The sequence below is a fragment of the Pseudoliparis swirei genome, chromosome 12 (assembly GCF_029220125.1).
Source record: "Pseudoliparis swirei isolate HS2019 ecotype Mariana Trench chromosome 12, NWPU_hadal_v1, whole genome shotgun sequence".
Lineage (NCBI taxonomy): Eukaryota > Metazoa > Chordata > Actinopteri > Perciformes > Liparidae > Pseudoliparis > Pseudoliparis swirei.
Window position 1 is genome coordinate 9,281,700 of NC_079399.1, and position 17,985 is coordinate 9,299,684.

A 17,985-nucleotide genomic window follows, 5' to 3' on the forward strand; every position below is an offset into this window, starting at 1 on the left:
GGGACAAATAAATAAATAAATACACGGCGATCAAAACATAACCTTCCGCATTTTCAATGCGAAGGTAATAAAGCACAGAAAAAGGCTTTTAGAAACATTTAATTATTTAAAGCTAGTGCATGTCCCATACAAATCATGATGGCTCCACCAGGAGTGTTGGGACGGCATCGGAATATTACAAAAGTTGGAGGAAAGATACAAAAATGGTTGACAATTTTAACCACAGTAGATCGCAAAAATCTATTATGTTTTTCATAATTTTCTTTAGTGTTGACGCTAATGTACACAGAGCACAGCACAAATTCCCAAAGGACAACATACAGTATGTAAACAGAGAATCACACATGACATGCATTCAGTTATACCACCATACTATTTAAATATCACAACCGAACAGAATAGTTAACCCCATTAAATAAACTATTAACACAAGTTAATATCCCTCCCTTTTTCCATAAAAAAACAACAACAACTAAATCTTAGACATTACCTATGACCACTTACCGTACACATGCTACAATACCGTAGACGTATAAATCCTTTCACATATTACATTTAAATATTATTTGTGCCTTTCCTCTCATGAATAGCTCATTTCTTCTCTCTGAAAAGACAAATATTTGTGCAGGAGAAGGAAAAAGGTTCTATGTATTACAACCATGAGCAACTTTCTTAAAATCGACAAACCTTTCCTTTTCTTATGGAAACACTTGTGCGTAAGGAAATGAAGACATTAAAAAAAGTCATCTCTCTCAGTTGAAGCTCTTTGTATTTGGATAAACGACCTTGAGTTCTCACACACACACTCTTGTTTTGGGAGTGAGGGTAATGGCGGTTTGCTCGATGACCATGGGATGAGTTTAGAACTTGAAGAGGTCGATGAAGTGCTGTGGAGAAATGGGCACGAGGCAGCTGTCTGGATCATTGGCAGTGCATGGATGGCCACAGTCCTGGAAGACAATCAGCACGTTGTTAGAAAGAAAGGAGCTCAGGAAACCAGGTGAGCAGAGATGCTTCCAGTTCAGACACAGCAACCAGTGGTTACTAAGAACATTTAAGGTCTTAACACAGATTTAGTGATGGATTTACAAATAACTGGTGCAACCTGATGTTAGTATACAGGGAGTCACATTTGTGTTCAACTAAATAACAACTGACCCTTTTCTTTTAGACAGAAGAACTTAACATTCAGAGGTCATTGAAAAGACAGCAGAAAGAGGGACATTGTTTACTAAACACACGGTGGGCAATACATGACGACATTAAGAGAAACTGAGAATATAACTAGACATAGTTTAACACATGGTCACAAATGCGACCATCGGGGGAAACATGGCCCAAACTGGGACGGAAAGTACCTTGAATAACAAAGCCAAGTGGCAATCCTTAAGGAACCAGGGAGAAGGGAACCGGGAGAAGAGGTGGGAAGGAAGGAAGACAAGCAAGGGGAGGGATGCAAAGAGGGCAGAGGTTAAAAAGTACAGGGAGTACAACAAGATTGTATTCCGTAAATAAATGGGGGAGAGGGGATAGATACTAGAGGAAAAGCTGCATTTTACATCACATTACCATTATGTTTATGCAAAGCGACTTACAATACGTGCATTCAACCACGAGTACAAACTCAGAACAACAAGAATCAAGAAAGCAACATTTCTTCAAGAAAGCTAAACTACAAAAAATACCATAAGTAATACCATACGTAATACCATAAGTAATACCATAAGTAAGTGCCATTCAAGTGCCACTGAAGTGCTAATCTGTTTTTTTTGGTTTACATCAAGGTAGTGTTCGTATGTATAGATGGTTTAAGGTCAGAATATTATCTTATTAAGACATTTCCCCATGGATGAATAAACTACATATCTAATAAAATGTTATGTGTCAATGAAAGCAAACAAGTAGTCTGTTTGATCTCAGACTGATATGTAAAAACAAATGTACTGCTTTATTTGTTATTAGTTCCTGATGAATAATCAGAACATGGAGCTTTTTTTATATTACACTGTCCTTAATTTTAAGAATAATCTGATCTGTAATTAGTCAAAGCAGAACGGTCACATTGGGGTTTATTAAAAATATTCCTCAATATTTATAGTATTAAGTTGAGATTCCATATACTATTGAACACCTTACTCACGTTATGAATGAGACAGATATCAGTGTGAGATATCTGGCTGTATGGTTGGACTTTAGAAACAATAGAGTGCGTGTTCCAAAAACAAACGATAATGGATGTTTCGTCTCTGGCCAAAGGAATACAATGTGCTCTGGTACAAACGTGATACTGCATTTGATACTCATGTCTGACCTACGTACTGTTTAAGAGATATCAGGTCTGTTTCCTTGAACAGTGCAGGTTTCATTTTCTGGACATACACACACTTTTCAGTGTACAATGCTGTGCTACAGTTTGTCTTTTCTTTTGGTTTCTGTACATCATTGCAGTGACAGTCTTTATAAGAAAGTTAGCTTGCCTTCTATATACAAGCGTAGAATGGAACTGCTGAAAAATATCAGTACCTGTAACCCCCGAAATGTGTAATTCCTAAAACCTGCACTGTTTTCGGTAAGAGCGCTTCTAATGTTTCGGACCCCATCTTTGTGTGAGCTATAAAGACATTTTAAAGTACATTATTTCATAAGCATGCAATATTTATCAACAACATGAAATAAAAATGATCTCGTTTGATACAGTTTTCTGATTTGATTAGTCTGTAGTCTCTTTTATATATACATTTTAATTCTTTTTTCCGTTTTGTTTTTAAGTCTGTTATCTGTGGTTTTATGTGGTTTTCCTTCAATGTACAACTTGTAATTGTTTGCTCGTAACTAGTTTGTTGAACCGACTGGCTAGTCACTTGGTAGTTCTTAGATAATATGAATATGGTTGCAGGTGTCTATGTGTGTTATCTTTTTGTTTACCTTCCAGAAGAGGATGCTACAGTTTTTGCAGAAGTGCAAGGTGTCGCCGTACTGCTCCTTCATTGGATAATGTTTTTTCAGGGTGAAGTACATCAGCTTCCAGTCCACTTTCTCACTGTTGGATAGGACCAAGTTCCTACCAAACTGCACATGAATGGAAGGAAACACCCAATTAAAAAACAGAGGGGAAAGGAATGTAATTAGAATTGAAGCTAACTGTAATTAGATATAATTAAGAACAATTTCTCATTAACAAAAATCCTAAATGGGTCTGTCTACTATGTGTCTGTGCATGAGCTGTGAAGAACATTGGGCAATGTTGCCCTGTAGTGGCCAAAATGTGAACTACTTAGGAGACGTCTGAACTATTTGTGTAAGTTTCAAGCATACCACTTTAAAAATATTTATTCAAACATACTCCTTCTCCATATCTGATGAAACTAAATACTTGATCTCACCTGCTTGTCTGAGAAGTGAAAGTGGCAGAGTTTCTTCCAAAGTATCCTGTCCTCACTGAGGCCGTGCATAGTAGGCATGGCCTGCCCGACGTTAATGATGTCATAGGCATCAGATAACTCACAAAGGATCTTGCTCTGCATGTGTATCGGCAAGTCGTCGAATGTCATGCCATTACAAATTTGCTGAGAAGACAATTAAGAGCAACACATTCAAATTAAAACGGGAATGAACAGAAAAACTCAAATATTTCTACATGGCATGAGTGGTGGATCACCTATAACAGTGGTCCCCAAACTACGGCCCGCGGGCCGGATTCGGCCCGCCTCCCCATTTGGACCGGCCCCCTGAACAATACCAGAGACGCGTTCCGATTTATTATTTTTTTCACCTGGCCCGCTGCCGTTGAGATTGCAGTGAGACGCGGAGAAAATGTGGAGTGGTGCCCTTCGCAATAGAACATCTTTGATGGGACGTGTCGCGTCTCGGCCAATCAGCGTTCAGATGTCCACAAAAATTCTCGACGCGTCTGACGCAGCAGTCTCGACGCACGTCGAAAAAAAAGTGTGTTCAGACCAGACGCGTCGCGACCGCAGAGTACTTCCACTTTTTAGTGGACTGAGCTGCACTCCCACTGCGCTTCTCGCTCTCTTCTTCTCTCTTTGATACGTGTCTCTGACTTTTCCACCTACGGCGGCAGATCTCCTCTGCCATGAAACACATATGCCGGTGTTACACCCCTCCTGGTTTTCAAACCTACTGGTTTCCCTATGCGTGCGCGTTGTGTTCTCTTAACATCTGCAGCGGGGCTCTGTCTCGCTCACCAGATTAGTCACACATTCACAAACATATTGCTGGAGATCTTCAAGCCACCGTTCATATCCATTTCGGCGATTACGATTGTATAAGTGAGCAGTGCATCACAGCCACGGATGAAGAAATACATTTTCGAAAAATAAAAATAAAAAGATCGCACGACCTGGTTTCGATCTCTTTCACGCAAAATGAGTCTGCACTCAAAGACATGCAGTCTGTGCGCTGCGCCACCAGATATTAGTTTTATCTCAAGTCATTTATATATTGATCCATTAAGTCACATTTCTTATGTTTTCATGGGAACAGTTTGGTCGAAGGGATCTGGAACAACTGGTTACCTTGAGCGGATATTTACACTTTGAAACATGTTTAGCGATGCTTGTTCGCAACGCAACAACCACACAATACCGCACACAGGTGAGCACATTCTCACTAGCACCCCCGCTGGCCCTCCAGCAGACAAGGCAAACGTTATGTGGCCCTCTTAGGAAAAAGTTTGGGGACCCCTGACCTATAATGACGTGTTACAATTCATACAGTTAAAAAAAAAATGTCAACAAAAAATGTCACAAGTAAATAAAGACCAGGTCCAACAGATTAGTTTCCAGTACTTCTCCTTCCATATTTCATGTTCCTCACTCATTAAATTCGGCGTCGCTGTGCAGCATGTGAAGCCAACAGTGGCGCTGCTTCAGCAGCACAGAGGCCAGTAGATGCAAACCTACAGCACTTGTTCCCTTTTAGAAAAGTCACATTTACATCCGGGAAATCCAAATTGGACCTGGAGGTGTTTTTTCGGCCAAATCTTGGGCCTAAACACGATGGAATACAAACATGCAGACGTACAAACACAAACACACCTCGGGGATCTGCAGGTTGTTGACCTGCTTCCTCCATTTGTGAATGGTCTCCAGTCTGCACAACCAGATGTTAACGTTGCCCACGAGGACACACCTGCCAACATGGATAGTCAGATTGTGCAGCGTCGAGCTCAGGTCCTGCAGCAAATCCTTGACAAGGCGCGGGTTGTAGTGGTCATCTAGAACTAGTAGTGACATTTTAAAAACATTTCTTTCAAACATCAAATATTTAACGATCAAAGCGAATGTTAATAAGAAAAGATGCCACGATTACTAACATAAAAAGGGCCTAAATAAGGTGTAGGGTGCAAAGAAAAGCGTGCTGACAACATATCCCTCAGGCCTTCTTACCCTTTCGTACAATCTTCTCCAGAATGTTGAAATAGTTTTTCTGTGCAGCTCCACCTAAACAGGTCAGCTGAGTCCTGGCTATTAGCTGGAAAAGCTATGGGGGGGAACAGAGTTATACTGTTGTGCTTGTACGAGTCATAAAACTGTTTTAAAATCATAATTCGTGATCATCATCGCTCACTTTTGCAACGTAGTTGAATCTTCTCAGGTCCTGAATCGCACTGGAAAAGTCTAGACGGTTGAGTGCTTCACCAAGCGTGGAGTACACATGTCGCTGTGTGTCAACATGAAAATACACACACGTACATTTTAGTTTGGGAATTATATATTTAAAACAAATTCAGCTGTTTCAATCGACAGCTCGTAGTTATTTTCTAGTACCAGCTGCATCACTCACTTCTTTCGTGCTCCTGTTATGCACGTAGATCCATTTATCCACGAACATAACTGGACAAGGAAAAAAACAAAACATTATTCATTGGAATGTAAGTGTTTTGATGTTAAGTGGACATAATATGATGAGCAATTTTATAAAGCTAATTATTAGCTAATGTTTACAGTCGTTACTCTGTTGACGCAAAACCTTTCTGCAACAGTTGGCCATAACATCCCCAATTTATAGATAAATAGAATTTGCTGTAGGGTTGTGGTACTGAATTTGCAATAGATTATTGGTGTTAAATATTAGTTTAATTCCTCTGTATGTGCTTCGGGCACTGAAATTGCCGAAAATAAATGACTTATTAATAATGTTAATATTATTAAACTTTAGAATTCATAGAAATGGGGCATAAACTTTAAAAAAGTTATTCATTTTAAATACACGTACAACCAACAGATAAGCCCTCCATACAATGCTGTCGGCTTCAATAAGACAATCTCAGGCGATAAATTAACGTGAATAAAAAAAAATTCAAATACATGTCAGTGTATTGTTTTGAGGTCCCTTAACAGGTTATTATGACTTGATCTTCGCTTTATTTCTGCTCTGCTGTTGAGTTTTCTTTTTATACAAAGGGCCTTTCATTTTTGTACCACACAAAGTCAAAATAGGGATTATGTGTTGCTGAAACTCACACTGAGACTTGGTGTTATTGTTGAGGAGGTCCTTTTTCCTCTTCGTCGTGGCAAGTTCACACACATCTCCAACGAACAGATTGTCATTGCAGAGCCTATTTGGACAAAGAAGGCATTGGAGGAATGTGTCAATACCATTTCATGCGGTGCTCCTGAAATACGATTACAAACCAGTGTAAAGAAGCCTTGTGGGAAGTCGTGACTTCTTACTGACGTCCATCTTTAATGACACAGAAGAAACCAAACGCAAGGTAAAGGCCCATAAATTCTTCTCGTAAAAAAAAAATCTAGTGGCTTCATTTTGGACAAATTGTAAAAAATAAGCAGACTCGGGCAGATAGCCACAAACACTGAGTATCTGCAGGATATTAGAGTAACATTCCTTGGGTCAAAATACCGTATAATAGCCATGTTTACCTATTTTGTGATAATAAAAAAAGATGAATCAAGAAACTCTTTTCGATAATGAAACTGTTCTCTCAAAGCAAGTAGGCTGACATTTAGCTGTTACACTTCACTGATGCATGGAAGTTGCATTTTTTTGCATGCTTTGACATCTGCAAGATGACTAAACATTTAGACAATTTGGCAAGTGTCAAATAAATGATCCGTCACAGTTGTTGACAGCAAAATGTTTGAGGATAATAGTTGACATATGTTTGTAAACATTAAAAGATACATTATGATCTAAACTACTTCTGTCACCGCGTGCACCACGCCAGTGGCCATTACAATGCTCCTCTTTCTTTCTGACCTACGTGTGTCAGTCTGCTGAATGTACCTCTGCTGCATGAAGTCACTGTCCTCTCTGACGGACAATGCATTTGGAGAGCGGCCAATTTACACAGATGATGTCATTAGTTATTTTACTGAAGTTGTGTCCTCTCCTGCGCCTTTTTGTAAAGAGACTGCTGACGAGCCAATGAGGTGACACTGTGGCTTGAGGGAGATATCGCCAACTGGTGCTGAGTTAAGCCCATCAGGCCGGACGCCCGCATGCTGCTCACTGTTGTTTGCTCGTGAGCTGGTCAGTGTTTCTTGCTGTACCCCGCTGAACCCTGCAGCTCCTTTGTGTCACACACACACTCCTATTTAAAAAACAAAACATGTGTCTTTCTAAACTTTTTTTTGAACATAGTAGATATTATTATTTATTTTATGCATGTTTTTATTTATTCCACTACTTTGAATGAAACGGGGCACCTGACTCGACTTCATTTTACTGTCTTCTTTTTTTAAATTGTATTTTGTTATTGTGGACACAACTCCCTTACCCATTATACTGAATATTGTATTTTGACAAGAAAAATGAGTGATCATGTGTGTGACCACTGCTTATGCGTTATTATGACAGTACAAGCAAAAAATAGTCTCCTTAATGGGGAAAGAGGTTGAACAGCGTCCCTTAAATGGTTATTTGAAGGGCTTTTCTCCCATCAACCGTGACCAATTATCTTCAACGGTTTCTACTTCGAACACGTCTACCTGTCTCTTGGACCCCATCCCGACGAGGCTGCTTAAAGACGTTTTGCCTTTAATTGGCAGCTCTCTATTAGATATTATCAATGTGTCTCTGCTAACAGGCCACGTACCACACTCCTTCAAAGTGGCTGTTATTAAACCTCTCCTGAAGAAGCCCACTCTGGATCCAGAGGTGTTGGCTAACTACAGACCGATCTCTAACCTCCCCTTCCTCTCCAAGATCCTTGAGAAAGTGGTCGCAAATCAGTTGTGCGACTTTCTACATCATAATAGTTTATTTGAGAAATTTCAATCAGGATTTAGAAAACACCACAGCACCGAGACGGCACTGGTGAAAATTACAAATGACCTCTTAATGGCAGCAGATAAAGGACTCCTCTCTGTCCTGGTCTTGTTAGACCTTAGTGCTGCATTCGACACCATTGACCATGACATCCTGTTACAGAGACTGGAGCAGTCGATTGGCATTTCAGGCACGGCACTAATTTGGTTTAAATCCTATTTATCAGATCGATCTCAGTTTGTATTTGTAAACGATGACGCCTCGATAACCACCAACGTTAACCACGGAGTTCCACAAGGTTCTGTGCTTGGACCAATTTTATTTACTTTATACATGCTTCCTTTGGGCAATATTATCAGGAAACACTCCATAAACTTTCATTGTTATGCAGATGATACTCAACTATATTTATCGATAAAACCAGAGGAGAGCAACCAACTCGGTAAAATTCAAGCATGTCTTAAAGACATAAAACATGGATGACCTGCAACTTCTTGATGTTAAACTCAGACAAAACCAAGTAATTTTAATCGCCCTGAGCACCTCAGAGATTAATTATCTGGTGATGTGGATTCTGTAGACGGCATTGCCCTGGCATCCAACACCACTGTAAAGAATCTTGGCGTTATCTTTGATCGGGACTTGTCCTTTAACTCCCACGTAAAGCAAATCTCAAGGACTGCATTCTTTCATCTACGTAATATTTCAAAAATCAGGCACATCTCGTCTCAGAAAGATACAGAAAATTAGTTCACGCGTTTGTTACTTCTAGACTAGATTACTGCAACTCCTCATTATCAGGCTGCTCTAATAAATCTCTTAGGTCCCTCCAGTTGATCCAGAATGCTGCAGCTCGTGTTCTCACTAAAACTAAGAAAAGAGATCACATGACTCCTGCACTAGCTGCTCTGCACTGGCTCCCAGTAAAATCAAGAATCACTTTTAAAATTCTTCTTAACGTACAAAGCCTTGATTGGTGATGCACCATCATATCTTAAGGAGCTTGTAGTACCATATTGCCCCACTAGAGAGCTACGCTCACTAAATGCGGGACTACTTGTAGTTCCTAGAGTCTTAAAAAGTAGAATGGGAGCCAGAGCCTTTAGTTATCAAGCTCCTCTTTATGGAACCAGCTTCCAATTTCAGTCCGGGAGGCAGACACAGTCACCTCGTTTAAGAGTAGACTTAAGACCTTCGACAGAGCTTATAGTTAGGGCTGAATCAGGTTTGCCCTGGTCCAGCCCCTTGATATGCTGCTATAGGCTTATAGCTGCCGGGGACATTTTAGGATGCACTGAGCACCTATCTCCTCTTTTTCTCTCCTTAAGGATGAATTTTCATCTCTCAATCACACGTTACTAACTCTGCTTTCTCCCGAGTCCTTGACTTCACGTCTCATGGGGTCATCGGACCCTATGAGACGGCATAGATCCTATCTGCCTGATGGATCATCGAGGTCTGGGTCGTGGAATTCCTGCTCCTGACTACGCCACTGTCCTGTTGAGACTCCGCCCACTGTTGAGACTCCGCCCACTCCTCCTCCCCACCGCCATCTGCCTGATGGATCGTGGAGGTCTCCATCGTGGAATATGCCTACTATGAACTATTCATACACTGTCATATTCATTGAATGTATTTTAACTCTAAATCTGTCCTTCTGTACACATTACATCTATTGCATCTGTCCATCCTGGAGAGGGATCCTCCTCTGTTGCTCTCCTGCAGGTTTCTTCCCTTTTTTTCCCCCTGAAGGGTTATTTGGAGTTTTTCCTGGTCCGATGTGAGGTTTTGGGGCAGGGATGTCTATGTGTACAGATTGTAAAGCACTCCGAGACAAATTTGTAATTTGTGAAATTGGGCTATACAAATAAACTGAATTGAATTGAATTATTCATGTTAATTATTCGGTATAAGGTATTTTGATCCTAATACACTTAGAAATGTTACTGACATTTACTTTGGAGTAAATGTTTGTCAATGGGCTTATTCATCAATTTGTTTCACCTTCAGATTTTAATCAAAAACATTTTGTAACAATTATTATAATAACCATCATAACGTTTAATGCTATTTTTAAAATATGTTTTCATTTTTGGAAAATGTGCAATACATCCATAGTTGAATCTTACGGGGGACTTGAGAGTCAAATAAATTCCAGCAGCACAAAGAACTACTAAGCCAGTAAACCTAGAGAAGACAATGGCCCCTGCCCCACTTGCTACCCCTCTACAATCATCGCCCTTGCTCAGACCACACCCATCTTCGAACTCTGACTTAATTTGAATGTCAACTTCACACACGTAAAGATTTGTGATGCCTAATCGGGCCACAGGCGTATGCCCTGCACAGACATAAACACCTGCCAAAGTACTCAAAACCACCTCTGTGGTAGTTCCTGCTGGTCTTTCAAACCAACAACAGGCTTCTGAGAGGGGCCGTGTTCTAAAAGCCTACAACAGGGATTGTTCAACCTGGTAATTTCATGTCAGCTTTCTACTATCATCCTCTGTTTAATAAGAGGAATCCTCCCTCTAGAATACTGTTGAGTTATTTTGTGGAAGTTGGAAGAAGTCCAACAGCCAAGTCAACACTTAAAGTGAGCCATGGCAGCTGTAATCAATCATTAGTTACATTTTAAACAAGAGATTCACGGCTAAATAAATCTTTTTACTTTGGCTAGATTCTGAGCAAACTCCAATTATGATAGGCATAGAAAAAAAAGTTATATACAGTGCATCCGGAAAGTATTCACAGCGCTTCACTTTTTCCACATTTTGTTATGTTACAGCCTTATTCCAAAATGGATTAAATTCATTATTTTCCTCAACATTCTACACATAACAACCCATAATGACAAAGTGAAAACTGTTTTTTGCAAATCTGTTAAAAATAAAGAACGAAAACATAACATGTACATAAGTATTCACAGCTTTTGCCATGACACTCAAAATTTAGCTCGGGTGCATCCTGTTTCCACTGATCATCCTTGAGATGTTTGATTGGAGTCCACCTGTGCTAAATTCAGTTGATTGGACATGATTGAGAAAGGCACACACCTGTCTATATAAGGTATCACAGTTGACAGTGCATATCAGAGCATAAACCAAGCCATGAAGTTCAAGGAATTATCTATAGACCTCCGAGACAGAATTGTATCGAGGCACATATCTGGCGAAGGGTACAGAAAGATTTCTGCAGCATTGAAAGTCCCAATGAGCACAGTGGCCTCCATCATCTGGATGGAAGAAGTTTGGAACCACCAGGACTCTTCCTAGAGTTGGCCACCCAGCCAGACTGAGCGATCGGGGGAGAAGGGCCTTAGTCAAGGAGGTGACCAGGAACCCGATGGTCACTCTGACAGAGCTCCAGCGTTGTTCTATGAAGAGAGGAGAACCTTCCAGAAGGACAACCATCTCTGCAGCACTCCACAAATCAGGCCTGTTTGGTAGAGTGGCCAGACGGAAGCCACTCCTCAGTAAAAAGCACATGACAGCCCGCCTAGTTTCAAAAAAGCACCTGAAGGACTCTCAGACCATGAGAAACAAAATTCTCTGGTCTGATGAAACAAAGATTGAACTCTTTGGCCTGAATGCCAAGCGTCATGTCTGGAGGAAACCAGGCACTGCTCATCACCTGGCCAATACCATCCCTACAGTGAAGCATGGTGGTGGCAGCAGCATCATGCTGTGGGGATGTTTTTCAGCGGGAGGAACTGGGAGACGAGTCAGGATTGAGGGAAAGATGAATGCAGCAATGTACAGAGACATCCTGGATGAAAACATGCTCCAAAGCGCTCTGGACCTCAGACTGGGGCGACGGTTCATCTTCCAACAGGACAACGACCCGAAGCACACAGCCAAGATAACAAAGGAGTGGCTTCGGGACAACTCTGTGAAGGTCCTGGAGTGGCCCAGCCAGAGCCCTGACTTGAACCCCATTGAACATCTCTGGAGAGATCTGAAAATGGCTGTGCACCGACGCTCCCCATCCAACCTGATGGAACTTGAGAGGTTCTGCAAAGAAGAATGGGAGAAACTGCCCAGAAATAGGTGTGCCACGCTTGTGGAATCATACCCAAGAAAACTTGAGGCTGTAATTGCTGCCAAAGGTGCTTCAACAAAGTATTGAGCAAAGGCTGTGAATACTTATGTACATGTTATGTTTTCATTCTTTATTTTTAATAAATGTGCAAAAATTTGCAAAAAACAGTTTTCACTTTGTCATTTTGGGTTTTTGTGTGTAGAATGTTAAGGAAAATAATGAATTTAATCCATTTTGGAATAAGGCTGTAACATAACAAAATGTGGAAAAAATGAAGAGCTGTGAATACTTTCCAGATGCACTGTACACACTGACATTTTGCATTTTAGTTATCAATTTATTGAAGTATTTGTAATACTACTGTAGAATAAGCAAATATACCCTGATAGGGAAACATTGTTGTTCACTCCTCAAGTCTCAAAATCTATTAAGGCACAATCAAATAACAAATGCAATAATAAATATCTACTTTGTTTACATTTGATTAATTAATGACCATTTATCAAGTTTGACACTGGAAACGAAACCTTTAAAAGGCAATTATAGTTAACAAAAGTAAATAAGATATGATCTTACCCTTTCAAGTCTATTTCTCTGTTATCTTCCAACTCGTGTCCATAGAGGAACATCCTCTTCCAGCCATGCTCTGTCTTTGTCCAGCTCCATCCTGGAGACCTCCAGTCCTTGCCCAAGAAAGGCATTTAGCTTGGGGCAGAGAAGTTTTGCTGCAACCTATACCACCTTATGTGTGCTCTGGGGTTTATTCAAGCAAACAGAGACCATAATAATGATTATGAACAAGATGAAAGGTTAAAATGTGAACGTCTACTGAAGAGAATAGTATGTTATATTCTCAGACATTTGATTCACGAGCGACTAGGAACCTGGGACACCTTGTGTGTGTAAAATATCACCACTTGACATTCAGGCCATTTCAGAGAGAGAGAGAGAGAAATGTAAAACGCAGTCAATGTTATAAATACAGTTCTATTTAAATTTCAAGAATAAGTGTTCAGGAGTGGTTAAATGAGGACAATAAACCCAGCTGTTATGGCCTTTCTTTGCAGCCATACTCTGCAACTACTGGTTCGGATCAGCTGATAAATAAAATAAGAGGGCCACTAGACGTATGAGCCCTATCTAAAATACTCGGGTGCAAAGTGAGCCAAATTGCTTTAAAAACACCCCTGACAGTGACTATGACGTATTTAAAAGAAGCATTTGGAAAAAATAACAGCAAACACGTTCAATGTCGTTTTAGCGATCAACAGTAAAAAAAAAAAAAGAAGAAGAAAAAAAACAAGTCAAACTGTCAGTCGGTTCAACGCATACAGCCACGATAGGACGAAGATAAAGAATATAAACGGCTCTTTAACAGCACTGGGCATGTCTGCAAAACGACTAAACAAACCTTTAGCGACTCGTTCGTTGTGTCGTTAGTTCCTGTTTCTGCTTCTTGTCTCTTTTACTGCGATATTGACGGAAGTACATACAGTGCGCGTCGTTGACTGCCATTCGTCTACGCCCCCCTGCTTTCTGATTCGACGAAACGTTTGATAATATTGTTGTTCAGAGCCCAGAGCCGTGTAAAGTAAGAGTCGCGAAAACGAAAGTTCAAAATAATAGGTCGTCACTATGACGCTGCGCTGAAGGAAGATGACGTGACTCTTATTAGACAGCTCTGGTTACTTTCCAGTCGCGTTGCTGATTGGCTGGCTGCAGCTGTCACTCTTTTTGTTTTAATCCATACTGTTTGTTTGGAGTCTTCTTCTACACGTGACAGGACTGCGCACGTGCACTTATGTTTTGATTTTGATATGAGGCTTGAAAACAAATGACTGCGTTTGTGGGAGTGTTGATAATGATACTAATTTGGTTTATTAAGGAACATTTGAAAGAGTTTGTATATGAATTAGTTATGTTATCAATCACAGATCTTATAGTAAACTAAATCATATATAGGTCACTGTTCTACTGGTGTGGGAACTGCTCTGAGTTATAAGGCAGGTATTATACAGCTGCCTGAATGCTAAAATAATACAATGAACATTATTCTTTCAAAGCTACGTGAATTTTACAGAGCTGGACCAAGTCCTCTCCCTTCTTAGGACTAATAATTAAAATCAGAGTTTGACACTGTAATACTGTTTTTTACATTCATCTGTTGAAGGTAGAAGGTTGCTAATCTGCGTTTAGGAGGTGTGCATGTGAGCACGATCAACTAGTTTGGACACTAGTCATGGTCAGAAAACAATTTATACAAGTATGATCTGGAAACTTCCAACTTGTATACTACACATACACTAAGATTGTGAAAGTAGGTGACATCATTGTATCCATTAGTCTAACATTTTGATTGTAAAACATATTAGATTTAATAATGAGGGAAAAGAGATGCAATTTTCACAGATGTTAAATGAGGTCATTGAACTTTTTTTGAGTAAAAATCAAAGCAGACAGAGTTAAAAAAAGGATATTTCAAAACAAATTGTTAACCATTCGTTTCTGTATTTTAACAGACATAAAACCTATTTTTTTTTTTTTTTCCTTTTTGTAACATAAGTCTGACTTAAAAGAGTATACAGGAGGGATACGGTCTGAATAGCTAACAATAGATATTATACCTTTTTTTGACAAAATACTACTGCAACACCTTTATCTTGTTCTGCCTCTAATAAACAAAAAAATAGCCTGACATTTCAAGCATCCATTTAGACTTTTGTATATGTGGATATTGTCACTTTGTGCCTGTGATTACAATGATTAAGTGCAGTCTTGTTCACAGACACCACCCCCTTTAGGCGACAGACAGAACATTCAAAAGGTTTTCAACAAATACAAGCAGCCCTCACTGGGCCTTATTGAGGATCCATTAATTTTATCATGTATATTCAGTGAATCCTACCCACAATATAGGATGAAATGTGCACACAATGTGTTACCATTAACACATTTCAGTTTATGTAAGACAAATAATAACTCTAAAATGTACAAAACTTAGGTATAAAACACATGTAAAACAGGCAGCAGCACAACCATCGTCTTATTTTGTGGATCAGTAATAATAAGCTTTTTACATAATACAAATCCCAATATAAGAATAATTAATACAAGTTCACAGCAATGCCAGCAGGGTACATTTTCAGCCAATAATGATACATTTTGCACTAATGATTTTTGCAGGTTGAACCACATATGAAATGTTAAGTGGACATTTTCTAACTGAATCATCAACTTCCTGGCTCTAGGTTCTGGCATCAAACAAGAGAGAGCATGACATGACTTTAAATAGTCACCCAGGCTATACTGCAGAAGTGAAAGGCGTTTCTCAAACATGGGTGCAGCTAAGTCCATACTCACATCAATATTGTTACTGAGTGGGTGAGAGAGAAACAGACTTTGGGGTTATTCCATTGGACACATTGCATCAACCAAATTAGTTTAAAAAGATTATTTGTCACTTGCGCAGTTAAAACTCTGGACTCAATATGCATGAAGTCATTGTTTTTTAAGGACAATGTGGAATATGTTTATCTCTCTAGATGTTTGCTGTGACTGAATTGCGATAGACCTGCTGTGCATTAGGTGATTAGCTGTAGGGCAACACACACAAGTGTGCGTGTGTCAGGTACTCAGCAGGGAGTTGGCTTAATGACAGAATGTCAGATAATGTGTCGAAGAGACAAAGCCGACAGAGATTGCAAAGGAAGGGGAGGTTGATTAACATCTGATCACTGGCCTTAAACTACCAGATTATTAAAGTACATTCCTCTGACACACGATTCGGACCAACTGATTCTTGGGCTGGAAAATAACGACAACCTACACGCCTTTTGTCTGGCTGCAGTTACATTTAACGATTTTACCAGTGTTTGTATGTGTGTGTGTGTGTGTGTGTGTGTGTGTGTGTGTGTGTGTGTGTGTGTGTGTGTGTGTGTAATGCACTGTGCACCTTTCAGCTGAAGAGAAAGTGCATTTATTGGATTATAAATTTAAGAAGCAGGTTAAATCACTTGGGTGCTTACGGTTGTTTAAAGACCCTGCTGAAGAATACAAATTCATTTGGAAACCATGAACCATAAATCATTTACCCCAAAATTAGCACTTATTACCAGCTTCTAACTGACCTAGTAAATTATTTATTAACCATTCAATAATTATTTACAAGTTTGTAGAGAATTATTTAAGCAGAAATAGTTAGTATTCCAATTCAAGAAAATTAAATTACTATTAATATCAGTGAATATCAATATTTCAGTCAGTATTTTTGTCTAGTTGCTCAGTTTAGCTGAATGAGACTCCTGTCACTGTGGTTGAGTATTTCTTTTTGACTAATAAAACTGTTAAAATCTGTTAAAACTGTTAAAATCATGAAATGTACACACAAGCTAAATATGTGAGACCAACAGCCAGTGTCCACAGGCAAAAGCAAGGAGTTAGTATCAAAAAGTCTAGGTCTTAGTTAGACATCTCAATCGAGGTCTCTTAACTTTTTTCCAGTTTCTATCGCATTTTTGCAGCTGTACAACCATTTGATAATCCTTGCATTGCGCTCAATAACTGACGTCCCCTGCCCCATGCTTTCATGTAACTTGTCCTCCAGTAGTCCGTCGCTGTTTCCACTGTTCTTCGAGAAGCCGTTGTCCGCTGTAGAAACGCTGAGACTCCGGGTGTTTATTGCTATTTCATCTGAGCGTGCAGAGAAATTCTCCTTCCCCAAAGACTCAATAACCTCACCGCCCAGCCCACAATACTTGAAAAAAACATCAAAGTCTGCAAAATGTTTGGAGTACCTGGAGCTGATGTCAGAGTGAGACCGACTGACCCCTTTGCCAGACCTTTCAAACTCAGGAACAGTTAGGAGACCAGCGAATTTCCCCACAACACCGGCTGTCACCTTTGACCCAGAATCCCTGTTTTCTGTGCCGTGTTGATCTGCTGCTCCATTCCTCCTCCTCTCTGACGGAGCAGTCAATACATGTGAGCTGCAATCCTCTGCTATTCCCTTAGGTGTGGTGATTATTTCCTTGTTGCGCTCACCTTCACACTGCTTCTCTGTTGCCTCGGGTAACGGAACACTTTTATGCACAGAACTGGGCAGCAACCTGGGTGTTATGTGGTGTTTCCGGTCCTTTGCTGACGTTCTCAGTAACTCACATTTATGCCTGTAAAGCAAGAGAGAGTCTGGTCGTTTTTTGGAGCTGGATCGACGTACCTGCCCTGGCGAGCTGGTGTTTTGTGGATCACGTGTAGCCGTTCTCGAGTTACTCCCTCGGACAAGATTCCCACCACGGTTCGAGCTCCGGATGGAAGACCCAGTGCTACTCACAGAGGCTGATCCCAGAATGATTACTGCCTCTTGAGTTGAGTTGATCACCTGCTTGCTTTTGACATATTTCAGTTTGCTTGCAGCGAGCCTCTCCACAGCACTCATGCCTCCTTTTGTCTCACTCTCCAGTTCCATTTGCTTTCGAAGGTATTCAGGACCCTTCTCAAGGATTTTTGTAGTATCACTTGTTGCCTCCATTGTGGTTGAATGAATAAAACATGCAGTTATTTCCAAAGAGTGAGTAATCCTGAAGCGTACGGTCTCCCTAGGAAAAAGATTCCATTCAAGCCTGTCCTTTGCCTGAGCATGTATCACAGCCTTCACCTTGTCCGTTCAACCACACTACGCATTACCCCACCCATCCT

At 40.2% G+C, this 17,985-nt stretch overlaps 2 protein-coding genes across 3 annotated transcripts; both read right to left on the minus strand.

Annotated features, from left to right (window-relative positions):
* Positions 1-83: 83 nt before the first annotated feature.
* fbxo25 (F-box protein 25) lies at positions 84-13,946 on the minus strand. Of its 2 annotated transcripts, XM_056428438.1 has the most exons (11): positions 13,703-13,946; positions 12,868-13,044; positions 6,486-6,580; positions 5,806-5,855; positions 5,590-5,682; positions 5,409-5,502; positions 5,058-5,242; positions 3,384-3,566; positions 2,926-3,069; positions 1,359-1,385; positions 84-950 (listed from the first exon to the last, which is right to left on the minus strand). In XM_056428438.1, exons 2-11 carry the CDS (start codon positions 12,990-12,992, stop codon positions 861-863), a joined length of 1,086 nt encoding a protein of 361 aa, XP_056284413.1. In that variant the 5' UTR covers positions 12,993-13,044; positions 13,703-13,946; the 3' UTR covers positions 84-860. The 2 variants fall into 2 exon arrangements, with proteins under 2 accessions (XP_056284413.1, XP_056284414.1); XM_056428439.1 differs by lacking the exon at positions 1,359-1,385.
* A 984-nt stretch (positions 13,947-14,930) lies between these two features.
* On the minus strand, positions 14,931-17,985 carry fam110c (family with sequence similarity 110 member C). Its single transcript, XM_056428224.1, has one exon. The coding sequence runs from the start codon at positions 17,816-17,818 to the stop codon at positions 16,763-16,765; it is 1,056 nt and encodes a 351-aa protein (XP_056284199.1). The 5' UTR covers positions 17,819-17,985; the 3' UTR covers positions 14,931-16,762.

Bases quoted from the DNA above. Each gene is read 5' to 3' on its own strand.
- fbxo25 (XM_056428438.1), bottom strand. From the start codon at position 12,992: ATGCCTTTCTTGGGCAAGGACTGGAGGTCTCCAGGATGGAGCTGGACA. The intron at 1,386-2,925 runs GTAAACAAAAAG...TGGTTCCTTAAG, and splicing joins GTAGCATCCTCTTCTGGAAG to GATTGCCACTTGGCTTTGTT. The intron at 951-1,358 runs GTACTTTCCGTC...ATTGTCTTCCAG, and splicing joins ACTTGGCTTTGTTATTCAAG to GACTGTGGCCATCCATGCAC.
- fam110c (XM_056428224.1), bottom strand. From the start codon at position 17,818: ATGGAGGCAACAAGTGATACTACAAAAATCCTTGAGAAGGGTCCTGAA.